The 21,757-nt window shown below is 40.6% G+C and overlaps 1 protein-coding gene across 10 annotated transcripts in view; it reads right to left on the minus strand.

Annotated features, from left to right (window-relative positions):
- Positions 1-1,002: 1,002 nt before the first annotated feature.
- The window catches only part of LOC137860856 (cell surface glycoprotein CD200 receptor 2-like), a 54,249-nt gene continuing 33,494 nt past the window's right edge, over positions 1,003-21,757 (minus strand). For 5 of the 10 annotated variants that reach the window (XM_068691625.1, XM_068691616.1, XM_068691604.1 and 2 more), the window contains one exon: positions 2,933-3,358. In XM_068691625.1, the coding sequence (XP_068547726.1) occupies positions 3,164-3,358 (195 nt within the window). In that variant the 3' untranslated portion in view covers positions 2,933-3,163. Of the gene's footprint in view, positions 3,359-9,753; positions 21,098-21,757 lie in introns of those variants that run through there. The other 5 variants (XM_068691674.1, XM_068691666.1, XR_011099230.1 and 2 more) reach the window with 4 other exon arrangements.

Raw genomic sequence — 21,757 nt, forward strand, 5'->3', positions numbered from 1 at the left:
GCTTCCTTCCCGGCCTCCTTCCTCCCACACCCAAAGGGTTGACTCCAGCAGCACCATCACCCCTACTTTCTGTTGGCCCCCGTGTCACCAGTGGCGTTGCCCCATGCCCACACCAAGCAATCACCAGTAGCGAGTACATGGCCGTGTGGGTGCACCCCTGGGTGGGGGTTAGCACCTGCCAGCAGGAAGGGCCTGAGGAGCTGGGAAGCCTTCCCTATATGACCCATCCCCAGCAAGACAGAGCTGTGCTCAGACCCCATGTATCCACCTGCATTCCCCTTCATTTAGGTCTTGGTCATTAACAACTGGTGTCAAGGCTTATTGTAATTAGTTGCACACAGACACACGTGTGTGCACAAAGAGTTTCAGACTAAGGCTGATTAACATGCCTGGCAACAAAAGGGATGATTACTAGGACAGTAGCCCAAGAGTAACCACCAAGCACACAGCTGGTTAAAGACTGCATAGCTGAGAGAAGGGAAAAGAGATTAATATAACTTTCCTCTGGGTTAATGCTCACTTCTGTAGCACGAGACTTCTGGGAAACCAACTGCCAGAGGCACTGGAGTTTTCCTAGGTAGGAGAAGGGGACGTGACATTTGCTCCCTCTCATTGACACTTCAAGATTGAAGTAATTTATGTCTCTATAACATTTTGTTAGCTGAGGGAGACTCCAGGGCATTTAAATTAAAGCTGACAAGTCTGGGGAGTTCAACAACTTCTGTGAGACCTCTCAAGCAAAGGTCAGGAAGGGCTGTCATTTGAAATGATGTGCTGAAACATCTACACAGTTTGAAAATGTACATTAAAAAAATTACAGATCACCAGAGATCAGCTCCCCTGATAAATTCCAATAGCATAGGTATCAGCTGCAGGTTAAAAGTTTCTAGGACAGTTTCTAGGGAAGCTCTTTCATTGTATGTTATTACATTTTTATTTCAGTATTAAATTTTAAGGAGTCACGAGCAATACCAGGCACTAGCAAAATAGCGACTCAGCCCTCCATTTAAGAAAATAATGACATTAGGTACAGTGACTGCTATTGATTCAGCCTCAACTGTGGTTTCCAGGCCATAGACATCATTCGCAGTTGCTCTTCAACACTTTTTACAACTGTGGTGGTTTTACTTGGGTGGACAGCCAAGTTCCACCACAGCCACTCTCTCACTCCACCTCCTCAAAAGGAAAGGGGAAGAAAATACGACGCAAAGGGCTCAAGGGTTGAGATAAGGACGGGGAGATCACTCAATGATTATCACAATGGGCAAAACAGACGCAGAGTAGGGAGACAGTAAGATTTATTGCCTATTACTAACAAGCTAGAGAAGTGAGAAACAAAGGAAAGAAATCAAAAACGCATTCTCCCCCATCCACCCTCTTCCATCTCCTCCCCCCAGGCAGCACAGGGGAACAGCGGTTATGGTCATTCTATAGTGCTTCATCTCCGCTGTTCCTTCTTGGTCACTCTTGTCCCTTGTGCCGTGCGCAAGGACTCCTCCCACACCATGCAGTCCTTTCTGAACTGATCCGGCGTGGGCTTTCCACAGGCAGCATCTCTTCCAGAACTGCTCCAGATACGGGTCCGTACCACAGGGTCCATCCCTCAGGAGAAAACTGCTCCAACCTGGCTCCCCCACGCGCAGCAGCTCCTGCCAGGTCACCTGCTCCTGCGTGGGCTCCTCTCCACGGGCTACAGGTCCAGCCCGGAATCTGCTCCGGCAGGGGTCTTCCACAGGCAGCAGCCTCCGTCAGTGCAGGCCCACCTGCTTCACCATGGTCTCCTCCACGGGCTGCAGCGTGGAACCCTGCTCCACCGTGGTACTCCATGGGCTGCAGGGGGACATCCTGCTTCACCATGGTCCTCACCACAGGCCGCAGGGGACTTCTGCTCCGGTGCCTGGAGCACCTCTCCCCCTCCTTCTTCACTGACCTTGCTGCCTGCAAGGCAGTTTCTCAGTCCTCTCACTCTCCCAGATGCCATGTAGAAGCATTTTGTTTGTTTGTTTTGTTTCCCCTTTCTCAAATATGCTCGCACAGAGACACAAACAACATCATTTATTGGCTCGGCTCTGGTCAGCAGTGGGGCCCTTACCTAACATGGGGCAGCTTCTAGATTCTTCTCACAGAAGCCACCCCTATGGCCCCCATCTACCAAAACCTTGCCACATAAACTCACAACAACAATACTGAGTAAAGCAGCTAAAATATCTTCATTTCCAAAAGCTGTAACTCCTATCATACTGTAATGGTGTAAAGGACAGAGCAAAGCATGAGGCAATGGAGAACTGTGCTTTGAAATTATAGACTGGTCTGTAACTGAAATCTTATGCTAGGAAGGAAAAAAAAAAAAAGTGCTTCACCATAACTTAAATCTCACTGTCATTATATATTTTCAGTTAAATTCTACTGACAGAGTCCCTGGATTTGGTGGTGTAGTGGGCAGCAGGTTACAAATCATGCCAATCTGCAGAGCAGTGAGCACGTGAGACAGACACATTCTGAAGAGCAGCAACCAGGGAGTTTGAAGGCTTGTGTTTCCTCAGTGCTGGCTTGCTGGGCTGCAGCTGGAATATGTGGGTCTGAGCAGGTTGCAGAGTGCATGGATGTGCAATTACAACCCAGAGGAGGTGTGCTCTATCAGTTAGTATTGTCTATCTGCGTTAATGGTGTGAAACTCAGTAACACAATCATGGCAGCATTCAAGTTTTTATAACCGGTCTTGTCCATCTGCCTCCATCTCTCTTGAGAAGATGGAAAGAAAGAGAAGAGAGTCATTAAAATAGAGAAACAACATGGAGGCAGGAAGGAGGAAGTGTTACAATTAATAATCTCTTGCAGTGCTGCTGTCATGCAAGCACACTGGGGAAGGGGAGGGGAAAACAAATTGAATAGCTTCCCATGTGGTAAAGCCAAGCACTCAAAGTGCTTTTTTTTTTTTTTTTTAAAAAAAAAAAAAAAGGAGGATTATTATAGTCCAAAAAAAAAAAAAAAATCTCAGGGTTTTCTAAAATGTAATATCAACACAACCTTGAATTGCCTTGTCACTCACTTATACCTACATATTTCTGTTGGTCCGTGTTAGCTGTCCAGTTCCATTCCTGTTCTTGGGATAGTGCGCCTAGAAGAGTTTATACCTTTCACTTGAAGCTTGAATTTTATTTATTTATTTTTTAAATTTAAGCAGTGCAGGAGCCACTTGAGCTGCTTTGCGAAGTGGAAATGAAAAATGACAGATTTCTGACTCCCGTGCTTCTGTCAACATCTCTTCTCCTTTTTTTCTGTCCCATATGTTCTCTTTCACTGTCACACAGACAAAAAGACCTGGAAATTTCTTTACTCTTCCAAGTTTCGTTGAATTCTGAGGGAGAAAAATAATCAAATCAAAGAGTACTCTAAACCTTTCAAAAGAAATGTGAGGCTGGTTAGAGTTACCTATGCTGCATTACCAAAGAAATACACAGTGGCAGTATGATTCCATCTTGTTCCCTTCTGCTGTAGGATATATATTGCTGTGAAGGAAGCAGGACTCAGGTAATTACAAATGTTTACATGCCCTGAGGACAAGCTAGTTCTAAATAGTTGAGAGCTCACATTTTCAGGTGGTTTAGGGAGCTATGCAAATTTTCCTATTACATTTGGCAGGGCTATAAAGTGTTGCAAACCCCCATCCAACTCAGTAGCCATGGAAAGCATAGGTAAGATTTTTTTTGCCAAATTGTACTTTTCACAATATTTAACATTAGTTTGATGCAGAAATGTCAAAGGGACTCTTTCTACTTGCAACATTTCACTATATAATCAGCAAATATAAAGTAAACTCTTGCCTTTGTTCCCTTGTCCCTGCATAATTCTTTGTCTCGACATGACATATGCAGACAAACATCCTAGCATAGGAGTTCTCCTTGCTCAAACATATTTCCTGGAGTTTTGTTGCTGGAATAGACAGAAGATCAAATGATATCATCAGTATTGCAGGAGATCTACAGATGTGAAGTAAGCTATCTTCTCTGTGCTAAGAAGGTATCTGTCAAAGGCCCTGAGGTAAAACAAAGTGAGTTAGTGATCTAACAGGTAAGGACAAGAGCATCCCCAGGCCCCAGAAAAGGAAATGAAGACTGATGCTGAGCCAGACAGCTGCTGTGCCCTGAAACACACCCAAAAGGAGTGAAATCCACTATCCAGCACCCAGAAAGGTGCCCACCCTGCCAACAGGTCCCTCTCTATTCAAATGAGCTCCTGTTCCCTCTACCTGCAGCTGCCGAAGGATAAGTCAGGGACATGCCAGCTTGTGGCAATGTGCTGGCCCTCAAATCCACATGGCTGAGGTCACCGTGGACAGCAAAAGGCCAGTCCGTACACACAGCCAAGGAAGCTGCTAGATTTTGTATCCCTATAGCACTTCAATTTACATGCAATTACTGCCTCCTATATAGGCTGCTGTCATTAAGCTGCGTTAAGGCATGGCTATTTCTGAGCCCCATGAGGGCTTTTTTGTGCAAAGAAAATCTCCCACTGACCACTTAATACAACTTTCCATTTGCTTAGCATCATGCTGCTGGAACAATACAGAGCAGCCCAGCATGAATGTACTCCAGTCAGCTCTGGTCTTTGTTGCCAGGAAGAGAGAAGTTGCAAAAGCAGTCACTGCCTTCTCTGTGCTGTTCACAGACCTGGGATGTTCAGAGAATTAGTTCACCATTTTGGTGATTTTGTTTGCTATCTGATCCTATGCTCTCTAGTACTGAGCTAGATCATCATCACTGCACTACCTTACAGAAACCAGCTCTCTACCTGCATTAAAAGGAAGCCTTGGCACTGTCTGCACAAGTTGCTCCAATGTTTCTTTGCTGGCCTCCATCAGCCACATGAGTCAAAATTACAGAGTACAACTTTCTTGCAGTTAGTGTTGTGAGCACAGCCAGAGAAAAAAAAAAAATAGCATTGTCCAAATGCCATTCTGGTCTAGTTCTGGACTCTCCAGAAATTGCATAGATCTGACCAGTATGACTTACAAATCTTTCCTCCAAAACAGCATGCAAGTTCTTTGACCATAAGTTTGCTGTCAGGCAGCATTAACCCAGCTGTCTTTGCCATATATCACATCTTCACACTGAAGTTGAACAAAGGGCCATGGAAATCCCTCTGTAAAGTGTATGAGGATATTCCCAAAGGTTGACATTAGCCTAGTGAGGTAGATTTCCTCTAGGGAATGCTTCAGGTGGTGGAGAGAAAGAGGTTGTTCAAGAATAGCTAAAAATAGATTGTAGATAATAGCCACAGAACCTGAATACTATTTTCCTTCCCACCTTGTCAAGTAGACAGAGCATGAGGCTTCATATAGTCCTTACATCACACCTGGCAGGAACTGGAAAAATATTGCCGCTTGTGCCCTGTATCCTCTATTCATTCTATTAATGCAGAGCCTTTAAAAACCACAACAACCTGTCAAAACCAATTCCAGAAAGAAAAATACCAGCAACTGAAGTCAAAAGATGTTTACATTCGCCTTTGACTTGTTTCATGTGGCCTGTCTGTGAAACAGCTAGTCCCTGGGGAGTACTCCAGATATAGCCTGATTCTACTAGTGTCTGCAGACAGACCATCAAAATGTGAAAATTTGTTGCCATGTTATAAGAGCTTTGTTTAAGCAGATAAAATGCCTTCCCACTACGGTACAGCAATCTAACTATGCATTTAACTCAGCTCTGCTTTTACAGTATATGGCTTTAAAACTAGCATAGCCTCAGATGTACCACAAAGAACCTAATGTAATGTAAAGCTAAACTGTGAGAACTCCCAGTGCCCCCAGAAATAGTAATGTTCCTATCAAGTACAGAAGGGTTAGAATGTCATCCAACGTTTAGGCATGATATAAAAATGCAATTTGCTCTGATTTTTTTCTTACAGTACCCCTTCTTTTCTAGGCTGCCTAATTATCTCTATGTTTACCTCTCTAAGCTGTAAAGGGAGAAAGCTTGATTTGACTTTAAGGCTCTTTTTTCTATTCACCAGTTAAGAAAGACCTCATATTGGTTAATGTAGCCGTATCACAAACAGAGGAAACATCTGCCAGCCAGCATCTCACCCGCTGAACAGCTGTCTGGGAAGGGAAGCATCTACCCATCTGTCCCACTGACTGAAAAAGCACCTTTACAGTACGTAATTTGAAATCTGCAAGGAGGAAAAGCAGGAAGGAGCAATACAGCAATGAGGCCTGAAGGTAGAAAGGCAGAGACTTCAATGCCTAACACCTGAAATGGAAAAAAGGATGGTGCTAAGGCAGAGCTACAATGTCTGCTCCAGCTCCCCAGGAGAATAAGGGATCCACTGTAACAGCAGAATGAAGAAGACCACCTGAAATCACTTGGGGGCATGGGAGTGCCTTGCTTTTACATCTAAAATCCCCTCCAAGATTCAACAGAATAATAGCAATTTGCCTCATTCTCTGTGACTTTCCTTGATGTCTTTACCTTGACATCTCTGTGGAACTGCCAGGAAGACATGAATTTTACCTTTATTAACCATTGGCATCTTGTTCCAGTAGCCTACATTTAACACAACCTGGCAAACAAAAAGCCCCAGGGCAATTGCCAAATGGAACCCAGCTATCAAGTGAACCCAAGGTAACCCAGATAACTAGATAACTTTGCTAGGCTCAGCCTGAGACAAGAAAACGTTACTGTTCTTAGCCATAAGTTCTAATGTGGACAACAACAGACAAAGCTTCTATGTTTGTTCCCCATTAAAAAAAATAATAATAATAAAAAAATAATTATAATCCTTTATTTCAGAAACTCCAGCCAGCCAGAGGTATGGGATCCTGGCAAACTGCTCCTAGCAGATAGAGCTTGGCTGCTTCTGATGATGCTTGCACAACACAGCAAACACCACCCTGGTGCTTGCACAACACAGCACAAGTTGTGGCTTTGTTAACATTTTTAGGCTTTTATAGGTGTGTTTCTACTTCCTCCTTACAAAGTACGTCCCCATTCATTTGTGGTGGTTTCTTTGTGATATCATCGTGAAAATATCATCGTGATATTTTTCTCCCCTTACACTTATTACAACCCATTTCTTCACAGGTGGACCACTGCTTTCTCAGAGAGGCTTTATAAACCACGAGACAGATATAGTCTGATACCTAGCTCCTACTCGCAGAATCACTGCCCACAAATAACATTTTTCATTTGTGCTTTTGCAAGGATGCCAAGAGAGCAAAGCTAATAACCTGTTGGTTTTTTTTTTTTTAAGCATAAACCAGTGAAATACAGAAATAAAGGTATTAGCCTGTCCCTGAAAGATTAAAGACAGCTCCCCAATAAAATTAGGAGTAAAGAAGAAGAATCTGGGGATAAACCAGATGTTTATCTGAATGACAACACTATCAGACAGCACTTTTCTCTGTCAGGTTATGTCCAGTGGTAGCTGGGGAATACCTTCCTTCCAGGCTGCTTCTGACTGAAGTTCATGGAAACCTGATGCAATTAGTCAGTGCCTGTTGTGTATATCCCTTATAGCTGTGGGGCATCAATGCACTGTACAATTTCCTTGCTGATCTTCTCATCTTGTTTTCTAAGTTAGTTAAATGTATCATAAGGCCCAGGCTATAGTAATCTAGCCACAAAACTCAAGCAGCACAGAAGCAATTCACTCAGTACCTTACTTCTTATTTAAACAGACAAAAGCAAGCTCATCCCACTCTTCATTTCACAGGTGTGTAGGTTTTCTAAAGCTTTCCCAATATCAGAGATTAAAAGGATGAATAGATCTTTATATTAGTAAGAACAAGGCTTGAGGCAGCAGCAGGGTTCAGATCTTTAGCCCACTGAGATGCTAATGTTACTGGTATCCTCACCTCACAGAGGGCACAGCAACCTGGTGGAATTATTTAAACAATCCATCCTCAAACATCAGGAGCCTCACAGCTTTTTTTTTTTTCTTCTATTTCTGTTGAGCTATTGTACTTACCACAATGCCCCTTGCCTACTGCCTGAGTTCTTCATTGTCTCTTACAGTGATTAAAATAATGCATTTCCAGGAGAAACAAGGAAGTGCTATTGTCCTCGCAGACAGAGAATCAAAGCAGAGAGAAAGAGGGACAAAGTGTTTGCCTGAGATCACAAAACAGCAACAAAGAATTAAACTCAAGTCTCCTCACTCACTATGACATTATCTTACTCCTTCTTTGGGTTTCATTATAGCATTAAAAAAAAAGAAAAATAAAATATTGAAGTCTGAAAACAAGCCTTTGACATTGAAGTGGGGTCTAGAGTAGAGATTTTATGAAATAACATATAGGTATTCATCATTTTAAGCTAGGATCATTATTTTTAACCCCTACTGTTCAAAATCATGGCTAAGGCTTCAGAAAATAGTTTCTTTGGGATTCTTTTAATTAGTCATTGACAGCTGTAGTGTCCAGGTCCACTGAGTTTTCAAACATTTCTGGAAGACCCAGGGACATCGCATTTCTTCTACAGTCACAAAGTAAACCAAACATAGATATGGGGACTCTAACATAAGATTTTAAGACAAAACAAAAATCAAGAGAAAAGCATCAGAAATTTTAGGAGTAATCAGTGAAAACTAGCAATGCTGTAGCCAGGTTGAGTTGTCAGAGATATTGGGAAATGAAAAATGACTCGCAGGAGGGAATTTGGCATGAAGGCAATAGGAGAAATTTTGAGCATACCTCTGTGGAAGTCCAGAACCAAGTTTCCACTTTGTCTGTTTAATGTTAGACTAAGATAACTCCCCAAATTACCAATTAGTATCCTGAGGAAAGGAGTTGATCTTCCAGATATGGGTCAACCAAGGCCACCTGCATAGTGGCTGACTGCTATCACACCTTCAGAGGCAGATGTTTGATTCAGATACCGTAGACGCAGGATTTGAGGAGGCGTCCATCCTTCTGAGACAGATGGGGTGTTTTGTTATGTGTGTTTATTCCCATTCCTCAGGAACAGACAAAAAAATGAGCGAGAGTTTTGTTTGTTCCCTTTGCCTCAAGCCAAAGTCATTAATTTTCATCGCTGTCTGAGCACCTGCTGAATACTCTGATGTGAAGTCATTACACACCAAGCTAACATTGAGCTAATAATTAAAATTTCCTCACACTTTGCATTGCAGGACTTTGTTGGTATCACTTTTCTAATCTTCTCATTACTCTGGCTGACCCTCTACACCCTGGACAGCTGTCTCAGGCCAAAGTGGGGCTTGGTCTGAAGGGTGGTCCCAGCCAGGCCAACCTCACCAGCTGCTCAAAGCAATCTTGGACTAAAATGTTCCTATTGTTAAAGAAAAAAAATAGAAATAAATTAAAATCTCTATAGTGATTCATCCACCCACACTTTTACTATTACTTACAGGCCAGTGATTGTGTGTGACCCAGAATACAAGCACCGCAGGCTCTCCTGGGTCTCCCAAACTATAGTGACATGACTAGAGCTTCAGAGCTGAGGACTGTACCCACCACAGCTCCTGTCCTTGCACAGCTTTATTTGCACATCCCAAGAGAGCCTTCTGCTCATCATTTGAAGGTGTTTTGCAAGAGCAGCCTGCTGGCAATTCCTGTTTTATCCTTGAGCTTCTTGATGTTTAAGACTGGTCTCTCTGCCAGGTAAATATTTTTCTTCATCCTTAGAGGTACTCTGTGCATTTCTACCATCTGTTTCAAGAGAATTTTCCTTTATTTCCAAAGCTATCTGGGGATATTTTTTCCTTTGCTTCAGATACCTTCAACAGAGCCTGACTGAATTTAAGAAGAGATTGGACTGTGCACTTAGTCACATGGTCTGAACTTGGGTAGACCTGTGCGGTGTCAAGAGTTGGACTTGATGATCCTTAAGGGTCCCTTCCAACTCAGGATATTCTATGATTCTATGATTTACACCTTTAACACAAAGAAATCTCAGGCTTCAGTTAAAATTAAGTCCTGAGCTTCATAGTCCTACTGACCTCACCGTTTAGTTCTCTCCTGTCATGTATGAGTTTCACTATTTAAACCAGGAACACAAGTCACAGACCTGTATTCCAATTCACATCAACTAAATCAACCTCACTTTCACTCAAGGTATTTTCTACAACCACGTCATCGATATTGTTGATGTTAGTCGCAGAAACAAAATGTTAAGCAGTATCACCCTCAACTGCTTCACTGACTGCTCAGTTAAACATATATTTTGATTTTCACACCCATGGCCTATCATTGTTAATGGTTTTCAGTCTATGTGACTGAGAAATTAAAATTTCCTGTGATACAAATCTCAGGAGTATTTCTCTCTCTAATAGCATTAAAGAATTCTTTGTTCATATCCAAATTCAACTCCCCAGTCTATCCCAGAAGGGCCTCTTTTAACATCCTTTCCTAAAATGATTTTGGTCACGACTAATCTACTTTATTCACATTATCACTCTTTTTTAAAATATAATTTCTTAATATGATTTCACTCCTCCACTGCCTTTAAACTGTTATTTCTATAATTTCTGCACAGCACATTCCTAACATGATTGCTCCTTACCATGTAATAATTGCTGCTGCTGTTCCACCGTGCTGCAGTCAATGTCATATTCCATTTCATGCACTGCACTCCGTTTGCCAGGTATGAATCCACAAGAATGTCTGTTATCTCCTGTTAACCACACACTTCCTACCCATGTAAAAGTCAGGCATCTGATTCTTGATATCACCAGCTTGACTACAATCAGCAAGTGTTACTCCTTTTTTCCCCTTCTCATTTTATTTTAAAGAGAGAGAGAAGGATTTCACTACTATCCCAAAACATTTCCCTCATTTCTCAGTTTAAAGCTCCTCTTAGAAGTCTTGCTAAGTGATATCTCAGGAAGCTATTTCTTCATAATTACCTATTCTCATAGAAGTCCCCTGGCATGGATTTTTCTCCTATCCGCAGTTCCTACATTGACTGTACTAATCTGCATTGATTTGTCTGGCTTTCACACTTCATTCCAATGACTGAAAATATTTTTAGCAAAGCTCACCTAGACACACTCTTGAGTATCTATCATTCTGTCACAATAATTTTTGATCCAGATATTGGAGTCATCATATTGGAGTGCGGGTTTATCAATGACTATTAAGAGATGATTCAAATGCTCCATCTCACAAAGTCTTACACCAAAGTCTGCAGAAAGCTAGGCAAGATGTTGAAAGGGTAGGGCAGCTCTATGTGTGTTTTTTTTTTCTCTGCTGGTCACTGTTCAAGACAGGATGCAACACCGGATAGACCAGCACTGAAATTAGCCCTGCCCCTGTCAGAGAGGAAAGCAAAGCTGAAATAACGCCTCAGGACAGCAACCTTCTATCATTGTTATCAAGACATGAGAACAGGGGTTGTTTGCTCATATGTTTCAGATGGTAGAAAATATACATGTACGAGAACAAAATAAAGCAGAACACTCTCTGCCACTCCATTTACTGTCTGTTACATTGCAACAAACAAATAACATTTTTTTTATCAAAATAAAAATGTGGGGCTTGTGAAAAAGAGTTGGATTAAGAACACTATGGAGAAAAACCCTCATATGAATTGTAGACATTACAATGACAGGCAAGTTCCCTCAGTCTGACACTAGCTACAGGGCAGGAAAATGCAGCAATTCCTCCATGCCTGTTCACTATCTGTCTGTGCAAAGACTCATCACAGCAATGTCAATGTAGAAGTTGCTTTGAAAGGCATGAACACCGATCCCCTGGGAATGTGCAGCACATTTAACACAGGCCAGCCATGCTGACAGAGAAACAGCCTCTTAAACAAATTAAATTTGTGAAGAAACACCTAGTACTTGTCTGTGAAATATAAATGTCCTCATGTAGTATGGAAATTCTGAATCAAATTCATACAAAGTTAGAACAGTCCAGAGCCAGCTCCAGGATGTCTTCTATATTCCTGGGCTAGCTTCTTTCACAGCCAACTACTTACGCAAATTATAAGGCAGTGTAGAAGCATTCAAGTAAAGGTTCCAAGCAAATTCAGTCACATACCACTAGATCTGAGTCCTGCATCAGCAACACTAAAACCGGAAGGGCAAAAACATGCCTGCCCATTAGATAATGCCACTATATAAAATGTTTGCTGAGTGCGAGCTCCATAGCTGGGACCGGTGTCTTGTCATTGTCACTAGTCAATGCAGCCTAAGCATTTGGCTTTTTTTTTTTTTTTTTTAAGATATGCTAATTCTCAATTTGCACTTATGCACAATGGCTTTTTAGCTGCAAGCTGTTGTGCGATAACAGTAGAAATTCTGTGCCAGTTTACTAATTTTTTTTAACTACTGAATAAATCAAATGAGACTCATGCATTTGCAAATAATTGTGCAGATTGTATTACATCATTCTCTGTGTTATTCCAACATTTATGAAGAAAACATGTGGCTTAACTGGCACTAGTGTCTGCATGCAGCCTTTGTTTTCTTGCTGAGCAATCCAGGGGTACCAGATCATCCGAAGATTCAGTCTGTAATGCTTTTTCCTGGACAGAAACGGGCCTACCAGGAGCATACTCAGTAAGACCCTGTTCTTTTCCATACACAACCTTTGTGTAATCACAGAGAGAGAGAGATTAAATACAGGAGCACTGCACATCAGCAGTTTTCAGTGCCTTCTTGGGGCTGATGCTCAAGTTATTTCTTGCATACAAAGCAGATTTAAAAAAAAAATCACACTACAGGAAGAGGTAGTTTAACAAAAGCTATGTTTATCTCATCGGCTGCATGGGCTTGGCAGGAGTGGTTTGACAGAGCACAACATGGGTTGGGAGGATTTTCTTTTGGTCTAACTCTAGTCTGATCCTGTGAACTGAGCACCCACTAGCAGCTGGAGAGCATTAGGTGTACCCCCGGGGTGCATCTTCTGCTTTAGCTCTGTCAGAAAATAAACAAGTTGGCTGCATGCCCCAAGGCTGTTTGACAATGTGAACCCAGCACAGTAAGAACGGACCATTAGGAGTTTCTCTTCAAAAGCACAGTCCTGACCCAAACTAACACTAATGTTAATACATCTGCCAACAGAAGACTACAGAAAATAACAACCACAGAAGAATACCAGGAATGGAACATGGACACCAGCTTTAGTGTGATCAAGCCTCTCAGTACCAGAGCAGTTGGTACACACAAAGCTCAAGTTGCTTTTTGCTTATTTGACAAGCCATATTTGAAATATGTGGTTTTCTGAGAATGTGCGAGAGGATGATGACAGCTGCAGCTGAGAAGTAAAGAATGTTATGTATTTAGAAAATCATTTTCTCTGTGCCTTAACATCATTTTTAGTCTTTCTTCTTCCCTCCTCTATACTCTACCCCGGGCTGTTTCCTCCAGTGAAAGCAACATTTTCAAACTGCTGAAGCTGGGCATAGATGGGCAGTAATGACGACCACAGATGAAATTTTGCTGCCTTGCATCAGACTGATACCAAGACAAGAAAGGGGCTTAAAATACTCACAGGAAGAAAAAAAAAAAAAAAAAAAAATCCATTAGTCTGAGATGCACTATACAGTCACAGTCAGATGGGATTTCCATTTGTGTATCAGCAATTCAGATTCTTTTCCTAAAGAAAGAAATTATATGCAAACAACATTTTAATAGAAGATGAAGACTGGGATTTTGAGTTCACCGAAAAAAGAGAGATTTATTTCAGGTTACTGTTTCCACAGCAACTTTTAATTTTATCCCTCATGTGTCTATCTGGCTAATAAGGTCTTTCACAACATTTATATATAATGAGATGCTCTGTTGATGGGAAATTAAGAAACTAATTTCTCAAGAAAAAAATATAATTTTTCCTGTATATATTCACAGCTTCACATGCACATAGAAAAACATACATCCATACCTACACAAAGGTGTTTGCATATATGTCTACAATTTTATTTTTGCTGTATGTATCACCATGAAATAGGAGACCATTTTTGATCATACAAACATGACAGTGATAAAGAATGTGATAGCAAGTGCATCTGGTAGAGATTCAGACCTGGAGGCCGGCAGTGCCAATGAAGGTATCACAGCTCTGCAGATGCTAACCTGTCAGATGAGGGAGGCAGCTCTAATAGCGCACTAATTTCTGTTGTTTGATTCTAATCTGCCTGATTTGAATATTTCAAGCAAGTTGAGGACAAAGGCAAGCATCCAGACTTGAGTTTCTCAGTAACTGGCTCGCTCGTCTTCTTTCCACACAACACTCCTCTTGCACAAGAGATGAAGTGAGTACAAGCAATGTTTCTGTACTAAGGAAATTGTTCTGCACGGGGTCACTTGTTTTGCACAGAAGACAGGATTGTATGCTTCCTATGTGATAAATTTAATATAGAAAGGATTTTTTTTTTCCTACACAGTTTCTCTTTCATCCTTACACATGTAAATCAAAAATGCAAATACAGCCAGATACAAACACTACACTATGGCATATAAACACTGTTGGGACTGTGGCAGCAGTCAGACAAAAATCAATTCAAAAAGCACTTACCTTTGTTTGCTTAGTAGTATGTACTGCCAGCAGAGAGAATAGAGCAAGTGGAAATTAAATTTTCAGAGCTCAGTACAGAGTGATAAGATTAAAGTGAGAAGATCTAGAGATGTATCATCAGCATAAAATGCCTCAATATGTGGTGTCTATGTTTACAGCATCCTCTTTCCTACTACAACTCTGTTATTGAATTAGCCGTTTAAGCTTTATTTCTCTTTAAAAGTTTCAGTAATGGGTAAATATTGTAAATATTTTTGAAGCCCAAGTATCCTCCTATTCTGACCTCTTCTCAAAAACAACATGGAAGTCCTGTTCAACTGAGACATCACTGCAACTCAGCAAAAGCAAGGAGTTTATGTGCAGCAACTTACCACACTGGTAAAAAAAAAAAAAAAACAACACTCAGTTACAAGAAAAAAACAGACTCTGGCTGGAAGCATACTGCACAACTCTAAACATGAAGGCATTGATAGCTCATCCTATCCTGCAGTACATTTGTGTGTTTCCCACTGAGAAATACATGAGAGAAACGTACGTCCATGTGCAATATTTATCAGGCAGAGACAAAGTACTTTTTGAACAACAAAGTCCTTGGCATTTCCCTCGTTGAACTTTGTGCAGAACCCATTTTCCTAGTGTCTTGAGGTTCCCCGAATAACAGCACAACCCTCTGGTTCATCAACCACTCCTGCCAATGTTGTATGAACTAGAAACTTGCTGAGGATGCACCAGCATCCAGGTCATTAATGGAGATGTTAAACAGCATCAGACCCAGTATCGACCCGTGGTACAGCACTAGGGACTGGCCTCCAGCCAGACATCGTACTGCTGATCACAGCCTGTCTTACTTTTCAGTTTCCAGTCCACCTCCCTGTTTACTTTTCTGGTAATTTTGTCTATGAGGGTGGTATGAGGGACAGCTCAAAAGCCTTGCTAGAGTCAGGATAAACAGCATCCAGTGTTCTCCCCTCACACGCCAAGCCATTCATCCCAGCATAGAAAAATAACCTGGCTCCAGTCTGAAGCAGGAACTCCAAGAAGTTTCTCTGGGTACTGTGTTATATTCTGTGCGAGCGGATTTGATATCATCATCGAAACAACCAGAAAATACACAGGAAACCAAGCAGCAGACAGTGATAGCTTGATAATGACAAGAAAGGGAATCTGGAGGAAGTGGAGCAAAAATCTTCCTTATGCTGTTTGTCTCTACTGTTGTTGGGGAAAAGCTTCATGTTTGTAAATGCACAAGAAGTCTGTGGTTTGTAACACCATTTGCCTCTTTTGCTGAAAATATTGGTTATTAATCAAGTAAATAGCATCTGTTTTCTGTAATGGAGCTAATACCACAATTTCTTGGTTTCAACAAGGGTTTTCAACAATGTAAGCATCAGATACAGTTATAGTCCCATTCAAAAAAAAAAAAAAAAAAGTATGACATTGTATCAGAGGTGTTTTTTTCTGTGTCTGAACTAAGTAAAATCACTGATAACTGAGTTTGTCTCAAAAGCCTCAATGATAAGTTCTTGTTTGGTTTCTCTGAGCTTTCATGGATCCCTGTTGCTGTGATCGAGTGGTACAAAGCAGTATGGAAACTATGGAGTAAAAAAAAAATGTCTATGATGTTTTTGCAGAATAATCCAAGAGAGACATCACCCAAGGTCATATAAAATGATGTATATTACACATTTGGATTTGGTATGTAAGCTTGGATTTGTAGGCACTGAAGCACAACAGTGGTTTACAGTAAAGAGAGAGATTATTTTCTTATTATGTATTGGCCAATAAAGTCGAGTAGACCTGGATTAAGCATGTCTACCAGTTCAGTGAAATGCACTAGTGAATTGAAAAGCAAATCGCAGTTTGAAGCGTATTGTTTTAACCAAATATATATATAAATATATGTATATTTATTTATTTGTTTATTTTTAATTCACTGAGATGAACTAGTAGCTACTAAAGCAACTGAATAGAGAATGAAATTGCCTTTGATGCTAAAAGGGAGGAAAGAGAACTGGTTGGTAAAATCATTGGAGAAGATTAAAATCAACAAACTGATAAAACTAGTGCATCAGAGCACTGGTGAGACAACTCTCAGGAAATAAAGAGAAAAGTAGGTAATAGCTTTAAGAAACAACATTAAGAGCACAAACACAAACTACTCCAGGACTATTCCAGGACAGAGAGTTGGTAGGAAATGTAATAGATGTTCCACATGGATAAATCATGTTCTCTCCACTGACCTCCAGCACATGAAAGATGCATACAGATTGTGGACACCAAGTCAAGTAGCTGAGGAGAAGTTCACAAATAAACATTTAAAAAAAAGAAAAAGAAAAAGAAACACAGCAAGACAGTATTCCACAGGAGTTACAGTAATTAGTATATACAAGCAAAGTAATATTTTCTCATCAGAGAAGAAAAGCTATGAAAAAAAAAAAAAAGCCTAGACCAAAAAATACAACTGGAAGAAAAACCAATATAGACACAGCTTTTCACTGAATTGACAAATACCTGTAGGATATTTGCCTCATTTCCAAAATCTGAAGAAAAATATTATTTATCTTCTTCATTTCAGTCCTGATGTTGAAAATTGGGGTTTAAAACAAAGCTTAATCATAATCTGAGATTGCATTCCAATTTTTGAGGTTATAAACTCAACATTTTCTCAGCTATTATTTCTTCCAAATTCAATGAACAGAATGAGAATAAAGAACTGCACTAAGGTTTTGCAACATCTGCTGTTAAGATTTATGTTAAGATAAATTGCTCATAGATGAATCAGAAAGTAGACATCACCACTATTACCAAGAGTGCCCTGTAAGCATTATGAGTGAGAGTCCACACAACAAACAGGAGACTTTTCAGCCACAATCACCTAGTGCTAAAAAGCAGAAGTGACATTCTGTCAACTCTATATTTAACTAAACAGTCAGCCTGAAACAGCAGCGGCAAGGCAAAGCTGTTGCAACAGCTCTGGAGCAGGAGATCTCCAGGCTCAGTATTTCTGGAGACTGATGAAGAGAATAGAGTCATCCATCACCCATTGTATTCAGCATTATTCAACACATCAGTGTATGCTTACTGAGCAGCTGGAACAGGACAGAGGAAGCAACAGGACTGCTCTTGGGGAGTAACTATCGTAACTAGCTCATTCCGATACCCATTTCCTTTTAGAGGCTCTCTCATAATAATTATTCAAAAAAAAAGTCAGCATTTCTCTAGCCATTTTCACAATTAGAATACATGGAAATTTGCAATCTAAAACATTCGTCTTGCTTAAAGCTTTTCATGCAGATAAAATCTATTTAAAAATACCAAGTATGCACATAAGAAAGAAAAAAAATTGTTATAATCATAAAAGCATCCTTAAGTTGATTATTTTCCAGACCAAATTCCTTCAAGAGTCAAAATACACATTTTGGACTCTTTGGTTGACATCAATATGACTTCCCCATTACAAAACCTGAGAGAGGAGCTTCCCATGTGACAAAACCTACCAAGATCAGTCATGATCAGAAGTTAAGGTACCCAATGACAGCCAGAGTGACTAGACAAAGCAACTAGTCACAGTGTAAAGTATCAAGCTGCAACAACCCAATAGCATGCTTGTTCTCCTTTAAACCCCAGCTGTCTTGATCCCCTCTGTCAACCCTTTCTCCAGCCTCCCATTTTCCTCTTGCTGTTTCCATGCAAATTTGCTCACCTCACAGACCTGTATCTCTTCTCCCAAGCACCAAGGGCTTCTTTCTTGAGCATACTCACAGGCCCATTGCTTGGCTCATCCTATCTTCCTCCTTTCATAGATGATGCTCTTAGAAGCGCTGACAGGTCCACTAAAACAGTTATCACCCATTGACAACCTGTACAGTTGTACATAGGATGTAGTAGTATGCATTCCTGTGAATTTCATACAGCTACAAAGAAATGAATTCTGTATCCATAATTGCCTACCGCTTGTACCACAACTTCAATGCATACAAAAGACGAGCAGAAAATTAAGTGAGATTGGTCAATTATTATGCTCTGACTAGAAGACCCATTCATGTCCGTCTTTCTTACAATCACCCCCAATGGCTACATTATTCTCTTTGCCCTAATAAGTTTTATTAATCTTACACAGCAAGCTTGAAAAGCATGAGGACCAATTTTATTGCAGAAGGAAGATACAACAATTAGGCAGCTGAGACTTTTTAATGCCTGCCACATGTGGCTTTGGATGAGCTGTGGGCTGGTAACAAGCTTTTTGTTGGCAGGGAACAGGTGACAATTGCAGCCTGACCAGGCCACCATGCTGTAAGTTAATTTTCTGAGAGGCTGCAGCTGAAGTGGTAATCGGGCCATCCCAGAGATAAGAAGTCAAACCATCACCAGTATTGCTGTTTAGAGCTGTGGAACTGCCAAGAGAACCCATTTCTCTGCATCCCTGTGGCACGATGGGACCTATCTCATTGCCAGAGCACTGTGTGTTAACATATCCAGAACAAAGTCTCCTCAGAATTTCTCATCAGTGGAAATGTTGACATGTTGCAGGTGACTGGACCGATTCCACCAAATATAATTTAAAAGGGAAAATAAAATCACAAACATGGAAACCACGCTTCTCTGCCATGGGTAACTATTTAAATGGAGATTCTTCAGAGGCCTTCCCCAACACAAACACCTCCCCTAAGTTTTATTTCCTATGTCTACTTTTCAACATTTAACATGGTGCAAAGGAACCATGAGAAGTTCTTGCTTTGCACCCTTAAAATCACAACACCTGTGCACCATGATTATCAAAACCAGATTGCTCCATAGCTTAACTCTCCTTAGTTTGACAACTATATCATCCTGATGTCTGGCTGCAATGGTCCAGCTTCTGAATAAGACAAACTCAAATTGCAGCAGCTGTAGAAACCCTGGTTTAGATCCAGGTAGGCTGTTCCCTAAGAAACATGAGATCTTTTCAGAGGCTTTCAGACACAACTAACTCCTCGGCAGCACCCTAGCTGTGATAGGTCCAGGTTGACAGGAAGAACAAAAAAGGATGCAGGATTGTGCTCATTATGCACTGTCAACCACAGACCAGCAGAACTGGGAAACCACTCCCTTACACTCAGCTGTGAGTTTCACTCGAGCTACTGAACACTTTTCCTAAGTAGAATCACTGAAAACCTGTTTTCACTAATTTCAAGCTAGCTGTCACATATTTCTCCCAGAGGCTGTATACATGGAAAGGTACTTCTCCTTCCCAGCAGATGATATGAAGAAGCTATACACAGCTCTGAAACAGTAACCCACCACTGACGTTTAGCACTGCAAGAAGGGCTACACTGAGTTACACAACAGGGGTGAACGGACTACCTTCTGTAGGCACTTGTCATAAGCCAGGGAGTTGCTCATCATGCCCTTCTGATGCAACTGAAAGGAAAGCCTGGAGCAGTGTCAGTAGGTGCTCATCCTTGCCTATTTAGAGCTGATAAAGTGAAATGCAATTGAAAGGCACTGAGGGATCTTCATGCCTACTTCATACTTAGTGCTATATTAGTGCCTGGAAAAGGTTTCACAAGCCTGGCTTATGAAAACTGAAATTATCAAGCAATCTGTGGTTTTCTTCAGCTTGGGGACAGGGAAATAAGTGGTTTGATTAGTTGTTGGTGTTTTTTTAAACATGTACACCATCTGCATTTTTCACAACTTAACACTGCTCTTCTCTTTAAAACCAGGGTGTGATCTGGTCTGTAAAGAGTTACCCAAATAGCCCCACAAATCATTTGAGATAAATATTTGCATATTTATATTTTTACTTTTAAATTAATCTTAGAAAATTGCTCATTGCTATTTCTCATTTTCATATCAAGTACAAGTTCAGATTTGTGTTTTTTTTCTGCCATTATCAATGCAAATAGAAAGTTTAATTGAAAAAGAAGTACATTAAAGGAAAAAAAAAAAAAAGAAAAAAAAAAAGAGTAGATACTTATCTGTAACATGTAACTATCTATCTAGAAAAAAAGTTTTATTTCTGCTGGGTAGGTCTTCTTGGTCTTTTCAGAGTCCCTTGTGTCGCTTTCTGTTTTCCAGCATTGAATTGCAATGAGAAACCAGTCACTAAAATGGACTGGACACAGAAGTGCTACATTTTCACCAGCAGTCTTTTACTCAGTCACAAAATTATGTCAATTGTTGATTTGAGGGAAAACAGCACATGCTTCAGAGTCCATTTTCCCAAAAAAAAAAAAAAAAAATCAAATCTCTTTTTCCAACTCAGTCTTTAGAAGTTGCAAATATTTCGAGAGTTGTTCTGGTATTTACAGTAAGAGAGGAATCATCAGCAGATTGTTCCCTTGACTGTCTTCAGGTCGGGAAAGACAAAGGCTTTTCTTGGTCAGCGTTGAGTATGTGAGTACTCTGCTAGCCTGCTGTGCATGAGATCTGAGATTTGTTAGTTCAAGGACAAGTTCAAGTAACTGTACCATTAGTAGCTGAGCTGGTATTAGACCACTTATGCCTACATCATGAGGCATAATAGTCCATAAATTTATTTCCTGCTCCATAATTCTGATAGATAGTCTCTTCTAAGACATGAGGGTTGACTTCAGGTGTGTTTTTATGTGATGGTGTGGACCTGAAGTTCTCAGTCTGCAATATAAAGGAAAACATGTACCATTATATAATGTACATGTATATACATGCAGAATTTTGTAGAGCCATCATATCTACAGAGGCCAAACAAACAAGCAAGCCCAGAAGAAAACTAGCAGTCAGCAGTAGTTTTGCAAAGGAACCTTGAAGCAAAGGAGTAGGGTGCAGAGGGTGAAACCTGAACCATCAGAGAGAAACAAGTGCATTCACAAAGTCTAAACAAGACAACCTTCTGAACCTCTTTTTCTTAATGAGATTGGAAACAATTTTTGAAAAGTCAGTATTTTCAGCAAAATAGATTACAACAAACAATGCTAACTTCTCTGAGAAAACAAAACAAAACAAACAACAACAACAACAAATAAAAAGGTCAGGCCACAGGCATTCCAACGTAGGCACCTAAAATTACTGGAAGCTTTTGACTTTGATCTAAGCAGCTCCCACTCCCGTCAGTCAAATTCTGCTGAATGCCATAGAAGAACATATCAGGAAATTAATCATTCTGGCTTCAGAGCACTGTTTGACTAGTTTGCAACAAATAAGGCACACGGCCATTAATTCCACCGTGAGCAGAAAACAAAATATGAAATAATTGCTCTTTCAGTGCATTAAATGAGGCAGAAGCCCTGAGGAAAGAGAAGCATATTATCATGCTGT

This window comes from Anas acuta, chromosome 1, assembly GCF_963932015.1.
Source record: "Anas acuta chromosome 1, bAnaAcu1.1, whole genome shotgun sequence".
Classification (NCBI taxonomy): Eukaryota; Metazoa; Chordata; class Aves; order Anseriformes; family Anatidae; genus Anas; species Anas acuta.